At 37.7% G+C, this 17,682-nt stretch overlaps 1 protein-coding gene across 1 annotated transcript in view; it reads left to right on the forward strand.

Moving 5' to 3' along the window:
- The window catches only part of LOC139743688 (uncharacterized), a 57,540-nt gene that overhangs the window by 34,024 nt on the left and 5,834 nt on the right, over window positions 1–17,682 (forward strand). Inside the window, exons 18-20 of the mRNA XM_071654146.1 lie at window positions 6,623–6,721; window positions 15,583–15,681; window positions 17,005–17,103. Coding sequence (XP_071510247.1) covers window positions 6,623–6,721; window positions 15,583–15,681; window positions 17,005–17,103 — 297 coding nt within the window. The remainder of the gene's footprint in view (window positions 1–6,622; window positions 6,722–15,582; window positions 15,682–17,004; window positions 17,104–17,682) is intronic.

The following is a 17,682-nucleotide window of genomic DNA, read 5'->3' on the forward strand; positions in this document are numbered from 1 at the left end:
TTGTATTTCGAGTGGGGGGAATGCACCCTACAAGCCCAGCTTTTTAGCCTTCCTCCCCATTTCCAACATTTCCGTATACTTACAATTTTTTGTAAACTTATCCTTATTTTGTATTATGATGAAATCTATGTATTCAATTTCTGTAATATATTTATATGTTTCTGTTGGAAACGAAAAAAAAATAAATGAATGAATGAATATGGCTGCATATTGGAAGCCTGAGAGTAAAAAAAAAAAAAAAAAAAAAAAAAATCTGACTTCAAGAAGACATGCTGATATCAGGGATATAGAAATAAGAGGGAACTATCTTCATAGATCTTGCATTAATGTTAAACTCTTCTGGCATCAAGCTGACCAATTAAGTTCTGTGGGTGTGATTGAGCTCATTTCTGCTGTCAGGGATCAAGGTTGCATGGTAATTGAGATAACTGAGACCTCCTCAGGGGAAGAGATCTGTTTCATAGTCTAGATGAGCGTAACCAGGTCCTTAGGGGGAATTTCCTATTTTCATTTTGATCAAAGCTGACAAAATCCTGTCATCCTTCTCATTACAAAATTGGCAACAGTTGATGGTCAAGCAACCTGGCTTAAGATTATAATTATCTTTCAAAATGCTAAGATGAATCTTGATATCAATGAGAGAGTAGTGTAGACTGTGTCACTCATATACTTTTCATTGTCGTTTTCAGTCTACATGTCCATGTTGCCAGTTTGATATTCAACTGTAAAACTTCTTATGAAAGCAAAAACTGAATATAAGGAAACATCAGTACATATGAAGGTTTTTAATACTATTTGCACATGCATAGATGTACAAACATGCCAAGCAAAACCATCTCCTTTCATTTCTACCAGATAGTCATTGTTGTGTAGCACATTCCAGATTGAGGAGCAACAGTTCCTAGTGGGTTTCAATCAAGGATTATAATTAAATTGGGGGAAAAACCGCATGAAATAAAAATCCACATTTTCTGCAGATAAATTGGGAAAACGTGTGTCGTCGTTACCACTGAGTTTGCTCTTTGTATGACTTTTTTAACTCTAAACCTCTCATTCACTTTCATGTGTCAAGTATCTATTCATCAAAGACATTGCAGACCCACATATCCTTGTATTTGATTGTAAATACCAAATTTAATTGTAAATCATTCAAACATTCAGACATTTGAGGAGACAGTGCTATATAAGTAGAGCTTTGTGATCATTAATGCTTTTATTCTAAAGTAAATTTTGAGCAAATCTTATGTAAAACCAATTTTGATTTTCCGAGGCTCCACTTACCGTATAAAACAATGTATAAAGAAAACATTCCAAGTTTTTTAGTGTATTTGCTCTATAAACATGTTCGCTGGACGCAGTGTCTTTATCATTGTAGGGGGTCAAACAAACTCCAGGCAAAGTAGGGGAAGAGTCAGGGGTGGAGGAGGATGTCCACTTTTGAAATCTAATCTGAGTGACCTCTATGACAGCTATGAAGCCTCAAGCTGACCATTAAACTCCATCCTTCCTGTATTTGGATAGGGAGGTTCTCTCTTACCATTCTGCCCCCAGAGAGAAGTTTGGAAAGTAGAAGTCAGTGACCCTAAAAAATGCTGAACATTTGACAGTGATTTATGAAGGGTTGCTGAACTTCCATTAGTTTTTTTTCCCCTTGTGAGGAAAATTCGCATGGTATATACCAGTAAGTTGCTTTTTGAATTATTTTTAATGTACATCTTTTTATTCCCATGTTCTTGACAGAACAGTTTACACATTTCATATCATTAATTCTAGTTTACTATCCTGTTTACATCATACTTTGCACTTAAATTTTATTGTTATTTTGTATGATTCTTCATACGGGTAAGATCTGTATAGTAATTTGGCCGATGAGGCCTATCCAGATTCTCAATAAATATGAAATTTGTTTCAGTTGTCAAAGCATTATGGGATGTTTTCTACACAAGACTGAATTTTTTCTCATATATCTGAAAACCATAAGATATTATGAAATGACTGAAAGAGATTTCAGTCTTAATCATTATATCAATGGTGTGAGATGACGAAACAGAATTCGGAAAAAATCAAATACCAATAAGAGCAATGGTTTGTGTTTGCCTTATATGAATGAATGCAAATCATTCTGCAAAAGTGAGGTTGCCTAGTATTTGTAAAGGGCAGTGTAATGGTTCCTTAATTACTTAATTACAAGAAATGACTAATAGACATCCAAAATATCAAATGGAAAACTATTATGTAATCAGACAGGAAGGCAGTAAAATTTAGAGTGCCAAATAATGATTCCTGTATATAACAGAAACACAAAATGTAAAATTGTGGTGGGGAGGCAGCATAATGACCACAGATGCATGTACAACCTTTTTCTTTTTGTATACCCTGCCAATATCCACAAAATTTGGCCCGGAAATATCCATTTGTCCAAAGCCTGCTGTTCAGTTATAGATCAGATTGCCTTCTTTTTGTGATTAAAGTTGATGACATCTGGAAGACAAAAGCTAGACTTTTCAAATATTCTCTTTACTATGTTTTCAAATAAAATATGAATTTAACTTTTTAAATATTGAGTATCGAATGACCCAACTGTAAGTGGTGGGTCATAAACAAGGAACTTGTCAAACAAAAGCACATTGTGCTTTTGTTTGACAAGTTCCTTTTTTTCATTTCTTCCACCCACCTTTCAGAAAGAAGCAATGACTTGCTCGTAGGCAATACAGGTTAATCAAAAAAGTTGTCTGTGTTTAGGTTGTATTGTGTACCATTATTATCAGTAGTAGTAGAATCATGAATCGGCATGATTGTTACTATCATAATAATGATCAGTATCATAATTTCTCGATGTCATCATCATCATCTCTATGGCTGCTAATATGACTGTTTTTTTTTGTTGCCTCAGAGTTGCAGCAGGAATTAAGGAGTATTAGAGATTATAAATCTACCAGAACTCTGACAAGACCGGGCAGGGCCCCGTTTCATGAAACTGTTTGTAAAGTTACGCATGACTTTATGAACAACTGGAATATGAGGTGCCAATATGTGTGCCCATTTCTTTTTACCTTATGTTTTAACAAAGTATGTCTGTACTTATATGTCATTTTAAGCTACATTGGGATGAAAATACATTTTCAACTAAAAACGTGCATTAACATGTAAGAATAATCATTATCATCTGCAAATTTCAACTTTGGCTATTGAAATTAACCCATTGAGGATGAGGTTAACAGTGATTAGGAAACCCACTTGGCTTACCAGATATAAGTCTTTCGTAAAGTCATTCATAACTTTACGAACAGCTTTATAAAACAGGGCCCTGCATGAATATGTTTTGTATGCAGTAACAGATTGAACCAGCTGCTGGGGTGACTCACAGCCAGACACAAAAGCTATAACTGACCACCGGTGGGCCCCCTTCATAATTAGCCATCCTCGTTAGTACCTGGCTTTTTGCAAGCTTGTTCAATTTTTGTCTATTCCATACACATTCAGCTGGAGAAAAGAAACACAATTAGTTTCTCTCTTTTTTGGGGGGAGGGGGAGTTTGGAGAAAGACGGGATGTGATTTTATTAATAGACTCTATCCCCGGGAAAACTGTGTGAAATGAAGGACACAATTGTGGTATGCTTGAAGGTATGGGGGGAGGGGGCTCATTGATCATTTCATTCTCAACTTGTAGTGAGGTAAGTGAAACATATGGCACAGATGTCTCCTAACTAATTCATAATTAGTAGAGATTTCTTAATCCCTTAAAGGGTGTGTACAGTTCTGGTCGAGGTGAAGATTTAGCTTTTAACGTTTGATGAGATATTCAGAAACCACTCTATGAGATGTCAAAGAGCATGCAATTCTAAGGGGTATCAAAAGTTTATTTGATGAAAATCGGTATGAAATGGCTGAGATATCCAAAAACAAGGTGAAACAAAGAGATACTAATAAAGTTGGGGCATGTCGCCTTTTATTATTAGCCTTTTTTTTTTGGATATCTCAGCCATTTGAAAACCAATTTTCATCGAATAAACGTTGAATCCTTCTTAAAATTACATGCTCTTTCATATTTCATAAGAAGCTTTTCATTATCTCACTTCAGAATGTTCAAAACATGAATCCCTACCTCAACCAGTACTGTACAGTCCCTTTAAATCCCAATTGTGTCACCATGGCCTTCCTGCTAGATAGATGCATTGATATTGCATAATTGTGCAGTCTAAAATTAAAATACGGTCAAGTTTGGAGGAATAAGTTGAATTTTGGCAAGATATAGCCAAGTGCCCAGGCATCCCAAGGGTTCACCCTTCATGTGCTTGGACACTTAGCTTGAGGTAGTCATAGGCCTACATGAAGAAGCTGAAATTGGTATTGTATAAATATGTATAGTTAATTCAGGAAAAACAATTGTACATGCTTTTTGTTAATCTCTGATGAGTACAAAAGTGTTCTCATATATCAAAGCTTTATCATCATCCATTCTTTTTCTGAATATTAAAGATTCTTGTGTTTGTAACTGAAATGATGATAGTCAACACTTGATAAAACATAGACCTTTCATCCCAATGAAAATGGAAATGTGTACTTACAGTGCAAGGAGCCTTTTCAGCCAGCATGGTCCATGATCCTCAGCTGATTATTAGTTGGTCTGCACTCTTTTAACCCTTTGCATGTTGTGAGTGTTGAATGCACAGAAAACTTCATAGTGCTGTACACACCGTCAAAAGTCTTTGGCTCAGAAAGGATTAAATTGCTGAATAAGTGTCCCTTGCATCAAAAGCGCATGGTCAATATCATCTTGAAACATAAACTGTCAGGATACGATTGCAAGAGTTTGTAGCATAGCACAGATCAGGCTGTAATCTATTGTTAACTGTTGTGGCCGTGCCTAGATGTAGATTCCCCTTCAGTTCATCTTCTGCCACCACAAAAATCACTTTCTCCAGCTAGGATCATGTTCAGAAGATGAGGTTCAGAGTTAGCTCACCAAACCCATTATGCCATTTTCCACCATCATGATGAGGATGATATTTCTCCATCAACATGTCATCTCATCCAGAACAGAATCCGTGCCAATTGTCACATTTTGTTTTAAATACACTGTATAATCGAACTGAAGCACAAAATGAAGGCTGTCCAATGAAGCTGAAGCTATTTCAGAATGACCAGCATTTTGTCCTTCTTGGCAGAAAAACAACCAGCTAAGACTTGGAGGAGATATTCGCGAGTAAAATCTAGATGTGTTGAGAGAATTGCACACTTGCTGATTCAAAAGATGCAAGCACAGAAAAAGTTTCCTGAAGACGAACAAACATCGGTGTCTGCATTTACCAAAAGTCAATCGAAGTATGGCAATCCTTTTTGGATGATGTCATGTATGAACCACACTTAGCATTAAATTAGGTCAATCATGGTAATTATATGTAATTTTATCTGTCCACTGCTACATATCCCAAGAGAGTTATGACTGGTGTGAGGTCTTTAGGGCTGACCACAAGTCCGGTATGGTGCAGCCGCTAATAACCAACGTCTGCTCCTTTTCCTCTCTCCTGGTCTATGTGTAGCTCCCTCAGATCAACTTGCTCAAATTGGTTAAGACACAGGATATGGCCATGGCAATTTTTCATGGCTAACCCATCAAAACGTGCTAATATGATCACTTCCCCTAACCATTCCTTCCTCTACCATGAGGCAAGATCTTAGACACCGCTTTTTGCAGAAGAACCATGCTAATGGGTCCGTATGCACAGCGAGCTGGTTAAGAGATTAACAGCAGTGGGATTTTGTTATTTCCTTGTCTGGATGTTAAGAGGCGCTCCTGTGTCATGATAGCAAATTCAGAGTCGCTAATGAGACAACGTCTGTTGCCTCGGTTACGTTGTGCAGAAATGCAATATGTCATCCCTTCTGCTAATGTGGTTCTAAACTCTTATTGAGAAGAGCTTGAGATAAATGTCATTGGCTCAAGATATATGAAGAAGAAATGCACTCTCACCACGCTCACTTTCCTTGACACCATACATCAGTCCATGGAGTGCCTTTATACAGATATGCTTCAATCAGAGAAAGTTGTACGATGATGCTGTCTTTGGATTAAAAAAAAAAAAACACTGTGAAGTCCTCTGTACTTGGCAGACAGAATGTGAACATCTCTTTGGCAAGGTTTAGTCGCCTCAGGACTGGCTAAATTTAAAAACCGCCGACCAAGGATTTCAGATCCAATATTCTCTCCCCGAGTCCAAACATGACAGAAAGGTCAATTGGCTATTATTACATAATGCGTGGTAATGGTCCAGACTTTTCACAATTACAAAACAATCCCGTCACCTCAAATTCTCCTCCGTGTAGACAAATGCCCTTTCCAACTCTGCTCCCAGCAATCATAACAAGTTCTTGAATGTCTTTACAGTCACTCTGCTAGTCTTCCCAAAAGGGGAGCACGTCTTGTTTTCTTACCCTCCTCCGCACCGGCAGCTAGTAGACTGATCGTCTTGGCCCAATGCAATCAGGATGTGCTCCAGCGGAGGAGTCAGTAATGAGGTTAGGTCAGCTGATTCGATCTAATACAATCTGATTTGATTTGATATGACACTCTTTTCTTCCCCCTCCCCCTCCTCGCCTCCTCTTCTCCCTGCCGTGTAGATATGTGTGAACCGGGCTGTCTGAACGGAGGGACGTGTGAGCGGGGTCTGTGTATCTGCCCTGCCAACATTGGGGGCGTCTTCTGTCAGCTCCGGCTGGGTGAGTCTATGAATGATGGATACATGTTTACATACAAACAAACACACACACAAACACACACACCAGGCACACATTTCTTCCTCACACTTGTACACATACCAGGCATGATATTCTGTAGATTTAAATCTGATTTCATTTTTTTTTCTCATATCTATGCACATTTTGCTTTTTCCATGTATCAAAATCACCTGAAAATTTTGATTTCTGATTTTTTCAGCAATCCGCAATATTATCCCTGACATACATGCACAGATACACATTAATACACACTAGCAACTTTCTTGATGCCATTAAATTCAGTTTACTTTATTCCTTCTTTTCTTTTTTTTTTGCTTGAGAAATATTCTACAAGATCTGTGGATTATTGTCATTATCATCAGAATGAATGATTAATGTCCATGTGTCCTTTTGAAAAAGCTGCAATTCTTCTTTCTTTATATTCATTCTTTCCAGCATCTTCAGTGCTACTGATCCCAGTGAAGCTAGGAAGCCAGTTAAATTCAAATATTTGTATGATAAAAATATAATGTTTGTCTGGTAATAGAGACCATTGTTTTGATGAGAAATAATCTTAATTGTTGCACAGTAAGACTATGAGCAATGATTCTGCTTTCTAGTACATTCCTGTACATGGGCTTGTTTGAGGTTGGAGTGCACACATGATCTTCTGATAGATGGTAAAATCCTGAGATTTAATTCTATTAAAGATTGTGAGGAGAAGTGGCTGTGTCCATGTATCTTCAAACAACAATACAGTTGCATGCGGATCTTAGTACAGTAGTTGATTGAGGCAGAGTTTACAGGCAGGGAGAGAGAGAAAAAGGGGGTGGGGAGGGAGAAATGGGAGGGAGGTCCTTTATGTCCCTGTCTCTGATTGGTCAAGTAAGTTGTCAAAGTATCCCCTTGCCACCCAGACACACACAAACACCCACACACTGAGAATATTGACACACAGAGCATCCACAGACAACGCCACACACTGCGAGTGGGTAGCCAATGCAGTGTGTTGACACACTTTCTGTGTGCATGGGGAGTCTGATAAGTGTGTGTGTGTGTGAGGCCAGCCCCTGATTGGCCAGTGCCTGACAAGAAGTTTTGGGACTTAGTGCTCTCTGATTGGCTAACTCTGCAGTGTGTGCAGTGGAGGCTGCTGATTGGTTGATGCACCACCAGCACTCCTTATGTATTTTGTGCGTGTATGTGTGTCTCATCAGTGTGTGTAAAAGGAGTCATGCACAGTGAGAACTGGTCTATGCACAGAATACTAGTATAGCATTGTCAGCATCATGATTGTCATGAATGGCATGTGTGTGTATTCTGTGTACATTGCTCTAGTCCATATTAAAGGACAAGTTCACCTTCATAAAGATAAGGATTAAGAGAATGTAGCAATATTAGTAGAACACATCAGTGAAAGTTTGAGGAAAATCAGACAATCCGTTCAAAAGTTATGAATTTTTGAAGTTTTTGTGCAGTACCCGCTGGATGAGAAGACTACTGCAGTGTATGAATAACTTAGATGTCACATGCGTACAACAATATAAGGAAAATATAAAGAGAATTTCACAAAATTCCATCTTTTGAAAAAAGTACACATTCCCCTGACTTGTTACCGACAAATGTTATGGGTAATATTATTCCCCCTGCCTTTAGAAAGAGGCAAGTCAAGTGCTCTTTTATTATGCGAAAAAAGTGAAAATATGTTGAATTTTCTTTTACATTTTCTTTATACTGTTGTACGCATATGACTCACAAGCTGTAGTAGTCTCCTCATCCAGCGGTTCCAACACAAAAATTTTAAAAATTCATAACTTTTGCATCGATTGTCCAATTTTCCTCAAACTTTCACTGATGTGTTCTACTAATATTGTTGCATTTTCTCAATCCTTATGTTTATGAAGGTGAACTTGTCCTTTAAAGCTGGTTAAAGGGACAGGTCAGTGAAACCCTAAGGAAGACTAGCATGTGTGTGGGGGGGGGGGGGTGAAAGAGGATCTGGCTGGACATGGGAGGCAAGCTTTTTATTTTGGCACTAGGATGCATTAGTTGCTTTCAATTTCCCCTTAATTTTTGAAGTGCAAGGATATCCCTTTTGGATACTGCATATGATATTGAGGATATCTGCACCAGGGAGATAGCTAGTCTGAGAAAATGTATCACAGTATTCAGGCTCTCATGTATAGGCCTACCTGCAGCTGATAAGATATGACTCTTTTCTTTGGTTAAGAGAGGAGGACATTGTTATGTGGACATTAAAAGAAACCTTGTGATGAGATTGAAGAAATGCATTAGTCTTCCACTGTTGATTTTGCTACAGCTTTGATGGTAGTTTGACATGCACTATTCTTTTAATAAGAAAGTGTACAAGTTGAGGATGTTATTTTTTTTTAATAAGGAAGATTAAATGAAGAAAAAGGTCACAGGGCTTTCTAAAATCTGAATCACTCTACCAAAGATCATGCTTCCTTTTAAGAATATTTGTGGAAAAAAAAAGTTTGCACTTTTACCTAGATGCTGGTTGCTAATGTTAGTGAGGATAATTTTTGTTAGTGTGAAGTTTTTACTCAAGTTACTCCCACCTCCTCCTTATAATGATGCTACCCTCAACACATTTACCTTCAGTTTTATTCATCAGCGAGGATAGTCTCTCCTTTTCTCCCAGCAAAGTTTTCTTCTTATTTTGTGGAATACAATCCTCCTCTAATTAATCACCAAATGGGAGGCAAAATCAAAGGCACCACCTCACAGCCTCCATCCGGATCACATTGACACAAGATTAACCTAGGGTAGGCCCTACTTGACTCTCGCATAAACTTGCTGCAGATGATAGAAAACTCACTCTGAAGTTGACTTAGTCTTGCTACCAGGCGTTAGTTTGATTTTTTTGTTCCCTGTACTAGTAACCGATAGATACATTTATTCTGCATTCCCTATCTCGTATAAAGTATTCCATTTAGGAATACTAGAAGTTTGAACGGATGCCTTGATTGTGCCATGACATGTTTTATCAAAACTTGGCAACATACATATTGTATTCAGATTGTTTGCAAATTTCTTCAGCAGCTGTACTGCTGATAAATTCACAGGTTGTCTGAGGTTTTGACAGTTTTACAACAGCTGCGACGGTATAACAATACAATTGATCTACATACATTACTTGCCACACACATACAAACATGCATCCACATAAAGAAAAAAATAACAAATGTTTATTTGATGTGCAACAGGTAACACTCAACCTGGTGCCTGGCAGGATGTTAAAGTTTATATATTAAACCACAAACTCAGAAGCACAGCAGTTAGTTCATTTTATTGAGGATTTTTTTTTTTTGTAAGTGCAGTGTCTGCTGCTGAAATCATAGCTAGTAGATTTCACTGTAACTCAGTTCTTTGATTGTGGATTGAGAAAAACAAAAATCAAGTTGAGTCTTGAAGATAGGCTGACATTACCAGAACAACTTTGATCGCAAATGACATGAAAATCTATCAGTTGGAAGGAAAAGCCATCACAGACTGCAAGGGATGGGCTTAGAGGAAAACATGGATATATGATATGGGCAGAGAAGGGAGAGAGGAATAGTGATATCACAAATTAACTCATAACCCTTACATGACCCAAATTGATGTCACAAAGAAAAAAAAATAGAAAAATAAGTATGAACAGTTTGCTTAAAGGGATCATATAGTTTTGGTTGAGACTTAACTTCAGGTTTTTATCATCTTTTGGTGAGATAGTGAGAAACCTCTTATGAAATATGAAAGAGCATGTAATTCCATGAGGATTTCAACGTTTATTTGATGAAAATTGATTTTGAAATGGCTGAGATATCCAAAACAGAGTTATCCTAATAAAGTGTGGGACCCACATTTTATTACGATCGTTTTGTTTTACTTTGTTTTTGGATGTTTCAGCTATTCCAAACCCGATTTTCATCAAATAAACTTTGAATTCCGCTTAAAATGGTATGCTCTGTACTATTTCATAAGTGTTTTGTTAGTATCTCACAAAAAAATTTAAAGCCCAATTTTCATCTCCACCAATACTGTACCATCCCTTTAAGCTTATTTTTAAGAGTATAGGTGACATGACAAATATTTTGTTTGTTCAATGTACAAAGAGAAGCTGTATTTCCTGATACATTTGATGAAGAATACAAAGACAGAAGAAGAACTTAAAGACCTGGAAATAGTGATTGCAGGATTGAGGATTGAAGAGTCATGTGAGTAATGTGGTCTTATCCATCACAACCACAGTCACTTACAACTATCACAAAAACATGAATTTGACCCGTTGAGGACGAGCCCCAAGTATATTCAGGAAGGTGTCTATAGGAAATGTGTGTTGTAGCAAAATCAAACCATCCTCAACAGGTTAAGATATTGTATAAAACCATTGGTGTTTATTTTGTTTGGAGAAGTTGATACCACCAGTGGAAGGAGACAAGGTGAAGAAAAAAATGAACAGTCGCAAAAACCGATAAGTCCATATTTGCCAAATGGAGATATTTGCGATTAAAGGTCAAGAAAAATAAAGAGAATAATAAGAAAATTTTTGCTTCTTTTGACCATAACTTCAAAAATGTACCTTTATATGTAGTGACCAATATATCATTTAAAAGGTATTATTTTGTACTTTATGAAAGGGGACCGTACTTCAAAATCTTCAAATATGGACTTATCGGTTCTTGCGAACAAACTCTTTACATACAGCCTCGAGAAGAGTAGAGTAATGAACAAAAAATGAAGGCGAAGAGACGTGGAGGAATATTACAGGTGGATCCAGGACTTCCGTAAAGGGGGTGCCTTAACCAAATTCAAGAGGGGCGCTCACACCCCTCTTTTTTTCTTTTTATTTCTTTTGTTTTAAAAAAGAATAAGGGGGGTGTGCGCCCAGTACATCCCAGTCTGGATCTGCCACTGGATGTGGGAGGATCATGGGAGCAGCTCTATAAGATCACAGCTTGTCTTCTCATCATGTTGTCTGCATTTGTCGTTGTCAAGCTCTTAATATCTACCAGACTGTATCCCAAATTGGATTTTCAAGATGGTCTGTCTGGTGTGTTGTATCTGAGGGAATAGGAAACATTGACTCAGTAGTTGGAATGTAAATATTCATCCTAAGCATTCCCTTCCTATGACACTGCTCATTGCCTCACCCACTCACACACACTGCAGTCTCTTACATGAAAACAGGTGTTATTTCGTAGCTGTCTTCTATCTCTATTTAGACCTGTTATAAGATAGTCACTGACTTGTCATTTTATTCATCACACGCAATGTCACCATCTCTCTCTCTCTCTCTCTCTCACCCTCTCTTACAAATATGTCACATCCTATCCCTCACTTCACAACTTCCTCAATTTGAATGTCATCCAGTTTTAAAGTGATGCCTTTTCTGACTTTCCAGAAATTCAACCTATAACAATCACTCTAATTCCTTTTCTCCTTTCTCTCCTCTTCTCTCTTCTATTTCTCCCTCTTTTTCTGTTTTTCACAAGTGTGTCACATTCTATGTACAATGCAACACTTCAAAATTTCCTAAAGTTGAATGTCTCAAAGTCTCAAACTGAGGCCTTTCCAGACTTTTCAGCAATTCTACAGTCTAAGAATCACTTTCAAAGGCATATCTTCATCAGACTAAAGTTCAGACTAGCGGGCTATTTTGTGGTATAGGAATATAGTTCACAAATTAGTTTACTATTTCACAAACTAGACCGATATTTTGGGAGAAATTTTCGTGATTAAATAGCGCACTATTTGCGTCTTCATTGCACAAATAGCAGGTTAACTTGACATCAGGCTAATTTCCTAACCACATGATAGCTTGCTATTTTGAAACAGGGTCTGATGAGGACAGGCCTAATTTCTCCCCTTCTTCCCCCCTCCTCTCTCTCTCTCTCTCTCTCTCTCTCTCTCTCTCTCTCTGTCTATCATCTTTACCCACTCGCCTGTAAATCTGTATGGAGACATTGCAATCTTTATTGACAATGTTTTCTCCACGTTTCATTTCCTTAAAGTTGATAATAATGTCTCCTCACAAGACAATGCTGACATCATTTGTTTTTAGTAACTACACAGCTGTATATTCAAGAATACATTGTCATTCCTTGAAGCCAAAGGAACACTTAGAATATTATTAAAAAGTGGACTTCCCTACTACATGGACTTATCTCAGCTGGATGGGGCTAGAACATTGGAGAATGGACAGGACAAGTGCTCAGAGAAATTTATAGCATATTATCCAATTTCTTCTTGGAAGCTTGTACATTGTGTGCAAAGTCTGTGTAAATTTCAGAATGACAGTGGAATGAAGTTAAATCTACACTGATCTTATCTTGCTATATCTTTTCTATCTTACACAACAGCAAATGCATTCAAAGGAGAGTAGTGCAGAAGAGTGCTTAACAGGTGCCAAAGTTAAAGGACAAATCCACCTTCATATACATGTGGATTGAGTGAATGCAACAATATTAGTAGAACACATCAGTGAAAGTTTGAGGAAAACCTGACAATCCGTTCAAAAGTTATGAATTTTTAAAGTATCTGTGCAATCACTGCTAGATGAGGAGACTACTACAGTGTATGATGTCACATGCGTAGAACAATATAAGGAAAATAAAAAGGGAATTTCACAAAACTTTACTTTTTGCATAAAGTGCGCATTTCTTCGACTTGTTACTGACATATGTTAAGGGTAATATTATCCCCCTTGCCTTCTGAGAGAGAGAAGTCGAGTGTTCTTTTGTTATGCGAAAAAATGAAAATATGTTGAATTTTCTTTATACTTTCTTTATATCGTTGTACACATGTGACATCACAAGCTATAGTAGTCTTCTCATCCAGCCGTGACTGAGCAGAAACTTTAAAAATTCATAACTTTTGAACGGATTGTCCGATTTTCCTCAAACTCTCAGCGATGTGTTCTACTAATATTGCTGCATTCACTCTACCCACATGTCTATGACGGTGAACTTGTCCTTTAATAATGTAATACATTACACATTTTTACTAAAGTTAATGGCTAATGCAAGATGATGGTAAATATCATGTTCAAGAGATTGTTAAATATCAACAAGCGCTGCAAGAAGGAAAATTCATTCATGTTGTTTTATATGTGCTCATGTTTTCTCCCTCTCTCCCATGCAGAACGACAGTGCCGAGTTCCTTGCCAGAACAATGCTCGCTGCATGAATGGAATCTGTTTGTGTAGACCAGGGTTTGAGGGTTTGGCTTGTCAATTTAGGAGTAAGTATTCTTTTTAATTTAACCCTAACTAGGCCGGGCTATTTAGGTAGTTGATAGAGCCGGGGGGGGGGGGGGGGGGGGGGGGGGGGGGGGGGGCCTCCCAGGCCCCCCCTCCAGATCTCGGCCGTCGACCGCGCGATCGCGACGAAAATTGGCACACACATTGCCTATGATGTAATCTAAAATACCATGAAGTTATTTTTTCAAAAAAAATCATTTATGCTAAATTATGCTAATTTATTCAGGATGATGTATAAGATCAGACTATTTGGTATAAATCACAAAATAAAGCTCAAAACAGGCACATTTTTTGTGTAGATATTCTTTTTAGTGTCCTTAGCAAATGTAATGAAAAAAATTGTGATATCAGAAAAAATTCTTAAGTATTTTATTGTTTTTTGGAATTTCTTATGTATTTCTCTGTTTTTTCGACTTTATGTTTTTCATTGTTTTTTCGATGAAATTTGTCCGCGACATCGCTCCGAACAAGAAAATATGTTATTCATTGATTTTAATCAATAAAACACCAAAATAATCATGCTTTTATGAAATTTGCCTGTAAGCACAGTTTGCATTGAAATTGTACACGAATTAACGTTTTTGAGCAATTTTTGGTCTGACATACATGTACATATTTATGCGTAACTTCGGAACTGTGCGCCCGGGCATCGCAAATTTGGTGTCAAAAGATGCGGGAGACTCGAAAGAAAAAAGTCATGAAACGTCGCGGCGATAGCTTTTTGCGGTTGCGATACATCGCGCGGAACGTCGAGGGGGGGGCCTCCGAGGCCCCCCCCCCCCCCCGGCCTAGTTAGGGTTCAATGTTTCATCAATCAGGTCTTGCTATTTATCTACTTTATACTTCCAGAAATAGAAAAACAAATGCAAACATTTTTTTTTTGCAAGAAGAATTAATTAAACCAGCATCCAGTACCTGAGACTTGCATAAAAGAAATATCATTTTCTATCGTCTTGTCAAATTTTCCAGATCATTTTTTTCTGATGTCAACACTTCTTCATCATCCATTGTGATAGTCATTGTAGTCCGAAAGCATCACATGAAAATTGTGGTCGTAGTCCTTATGATACTTGACCTGTGGTAATGCAAATGATATAATTTGCTCCCAGCTTGTTCAGATTGTTTACAATGCTGTAAGCATACCATTGATAGTGTTATGATGACAAGGATATGTGATTGCACCAATCCGTTGTACAAGATACACTCAAAATTGTTCTGGCCATCAAGTAGAAGTACTCAAACATTTAAAGATCCGGTAGGATGGGGATACTATGGAGTGGGAACACTAGCCCAGCATAGATGTATTCAAGAATCCCCTTAACAAACTGTCTACAGCTTTGTCAATGATCTCTGTTTAAATACACACACAGTCAAAGAAGTTTGACTGGAGTTGACTGTGAGCACACTCTTTAATACAAATATTGGTGCTGTTCATTGATTTTTAATGTACGCCAGTGGGCATCAAATGAATTTGGCCTCCCATTAATCCCACCCTACCCGGTCTTTAATGCTTAAAATGGGTAAAGATTGTCTCAGTTGATATTATGTTTAATAATATGTAAGATAAATATAAGAGTTTGTCTGTCTGTTAATCAAGAGCGCGACTGTCCAGAGGCTTGCCAGCATGGAGGAACCTGTATCAACGGGAGCTGCATCTGTCTACCAAACTATCTGGGAGAGTTCTGTGAGATCAGACGTGAGTATACCGCATCAGGGGTGTAGATGTTTGTTGCCATGGCAATGTGGAGATACATCCAATAGAGATGTGATGATGATGATGATGATGATGATGGTGATGTGTTGATGATGATGATGATGATGATGATGATGATATCAAAAATGTTGATCAAAATAAAATAGTGACGAGTGTGATAAAGATAATGATGATAATGATAATATGACGGTGACGATGAAGAAAATGACATTGAAGATGATGAAGATGAGGATAATGATAGTGATGATGTTGATAATGACTGGTGATGATGCAATCAATAGTTTATATGTGACCTGCTACAACAAAAGGATCCGAAAGTCGGGGGAGGACAATTTTCTAAAAATGGCATGACATTATTTCCTTACTCTTCTACTTTAATTTTATATGTAGCACAACTCATAAAAGTACTCGGTTGCGGAGGTATCGATGATTTTATTAGCGCATGTCAAGTGGTTGAGGAAATCAGAGTTTCGAGAAAAAAGCCTTCAAAGTTTACCTTCAGGCGCTATCATGATCAAGGGGAGGCGAGACAGTTTTCACCGCTTGACATTAGAAGGCATGCTCCTAGCGACCTCCGCGATGTTCATTCAAGCTTAGTGCTAGTGGTCTATGCACGACCAGTCAGTAATTAGGATGCCACGCACTGACCAATAAGATCACTCCCTCATTGCTAGGGGTAGAGTCTAGCTGCCGCGCTGAATCCAAATCTTCGGACACGTTTCAGTTACGTTGAAAGTCGGAAAATCATGGCCCAGAAAAACGCTAATTTCTTGCCTTTCCTTGAATCATTTAGCTTCGAAATTTCGGCAGATGATAGACAAAACATTAGACTACAAAATTATGCCAAAAACAGAAATCCGAATGTTTTGACCAATTTTGATGATGCAACTTCAAACTCGACTTTCTCGGCTCAGCCGTCAGCAACTTAAGGATCCTTTTGTTGTAGGGGGTCACATATGGATTCTCCGTGGAGAAGATGATCACTAGGTGAGAAAAATTTTCTTCAGTGCAAATGATTTTAAAGATGCTGAATGATAAAGACAGAGATTATGGAATGTATTACTTGGTGAAAATGTAAGTCATGGTTTCAAGTACAAGAAGATATTCTTTACAGTTAAGGGGATTATAATACCTCACCAAAAGGACAGGTGATAGTAATGTTAAGATGTTTAAGTAGGGTGCGTCATGATTTTAGATGAGTCATATGTCTTTCAAAACTTCCAAAACTTTCTAGTCTACTCTCAGATGAGCAGTGCAACTTTCTTCTCTCCTAATCAACTCTCTTCCTCTCAAATTCCCCCTCAGCTGTTGAATGCATCCCAAGCTGTATCAATGGAGGATTCTGTAACCGTGGTATCTGTGTTTGCCCCGATGGGTACACCGGAGAATCCTGTGAAATGTCAGGTAGGTGGATTTATTTTCAGTCTTCCTGGCACACACCTTAGGGGCTTGAAACATCAAAGGTTAAATGTGTCACATCTACCTTAAGACTTTTGCTTTGTTTTTGTTTTATTGTTTTGTTCTTTATTATGTGAAATGAAAATTCCTTTTTAATTTTGTATGTTGAAATGTTGTCTGAATTGCTGAATAAGTGGTAATGATAGAAATAACAATAATTAGAAATATGTTGCACATCTGTGACTTGGGATGTAATTTGGTTAAATTCAAAATGACCTTTTAACCTTTGAGTTATGACATACAAGCTATAAGTGCATGAAGTGCCTGTATTAGATTCCTGTCAATATCTTTTTGATATGATATGGACTGGTCTTGAGGGGGATACGACATTTATTGCCTGAGCTAGAATCATGTTGCCCAAGTTAAAGATGAGGGCAATACAATTTTAGTGAGGGCAATTAATGTTGTATCCCCTAAAAGTAAGCAGTCCATAGTATTATGAAAAAAAATCAGACTTTTAGAAAGAACTTGACTATAATGACAGGTGATATGCAATCACAAGTTGAATTGTATTTCAAAGGGAGA

The sequence above is a fragment of the Diadema antillarum genome, unplaced genomic scaffold, assembly GCF_040938485.1.
Source record: "Diadema antillarum isolate AM-2024a unplaced genomic scaffold, OU_Dant_1.0 seq00001103_RagTag, whole genome shotgun sequence".
Lineage (NCBI taxonomy): Eukaryota > Metazoa > Echinodermata > Echinoidea > Diadematoida > Diadematidae > Diadema > Diadema antillarum.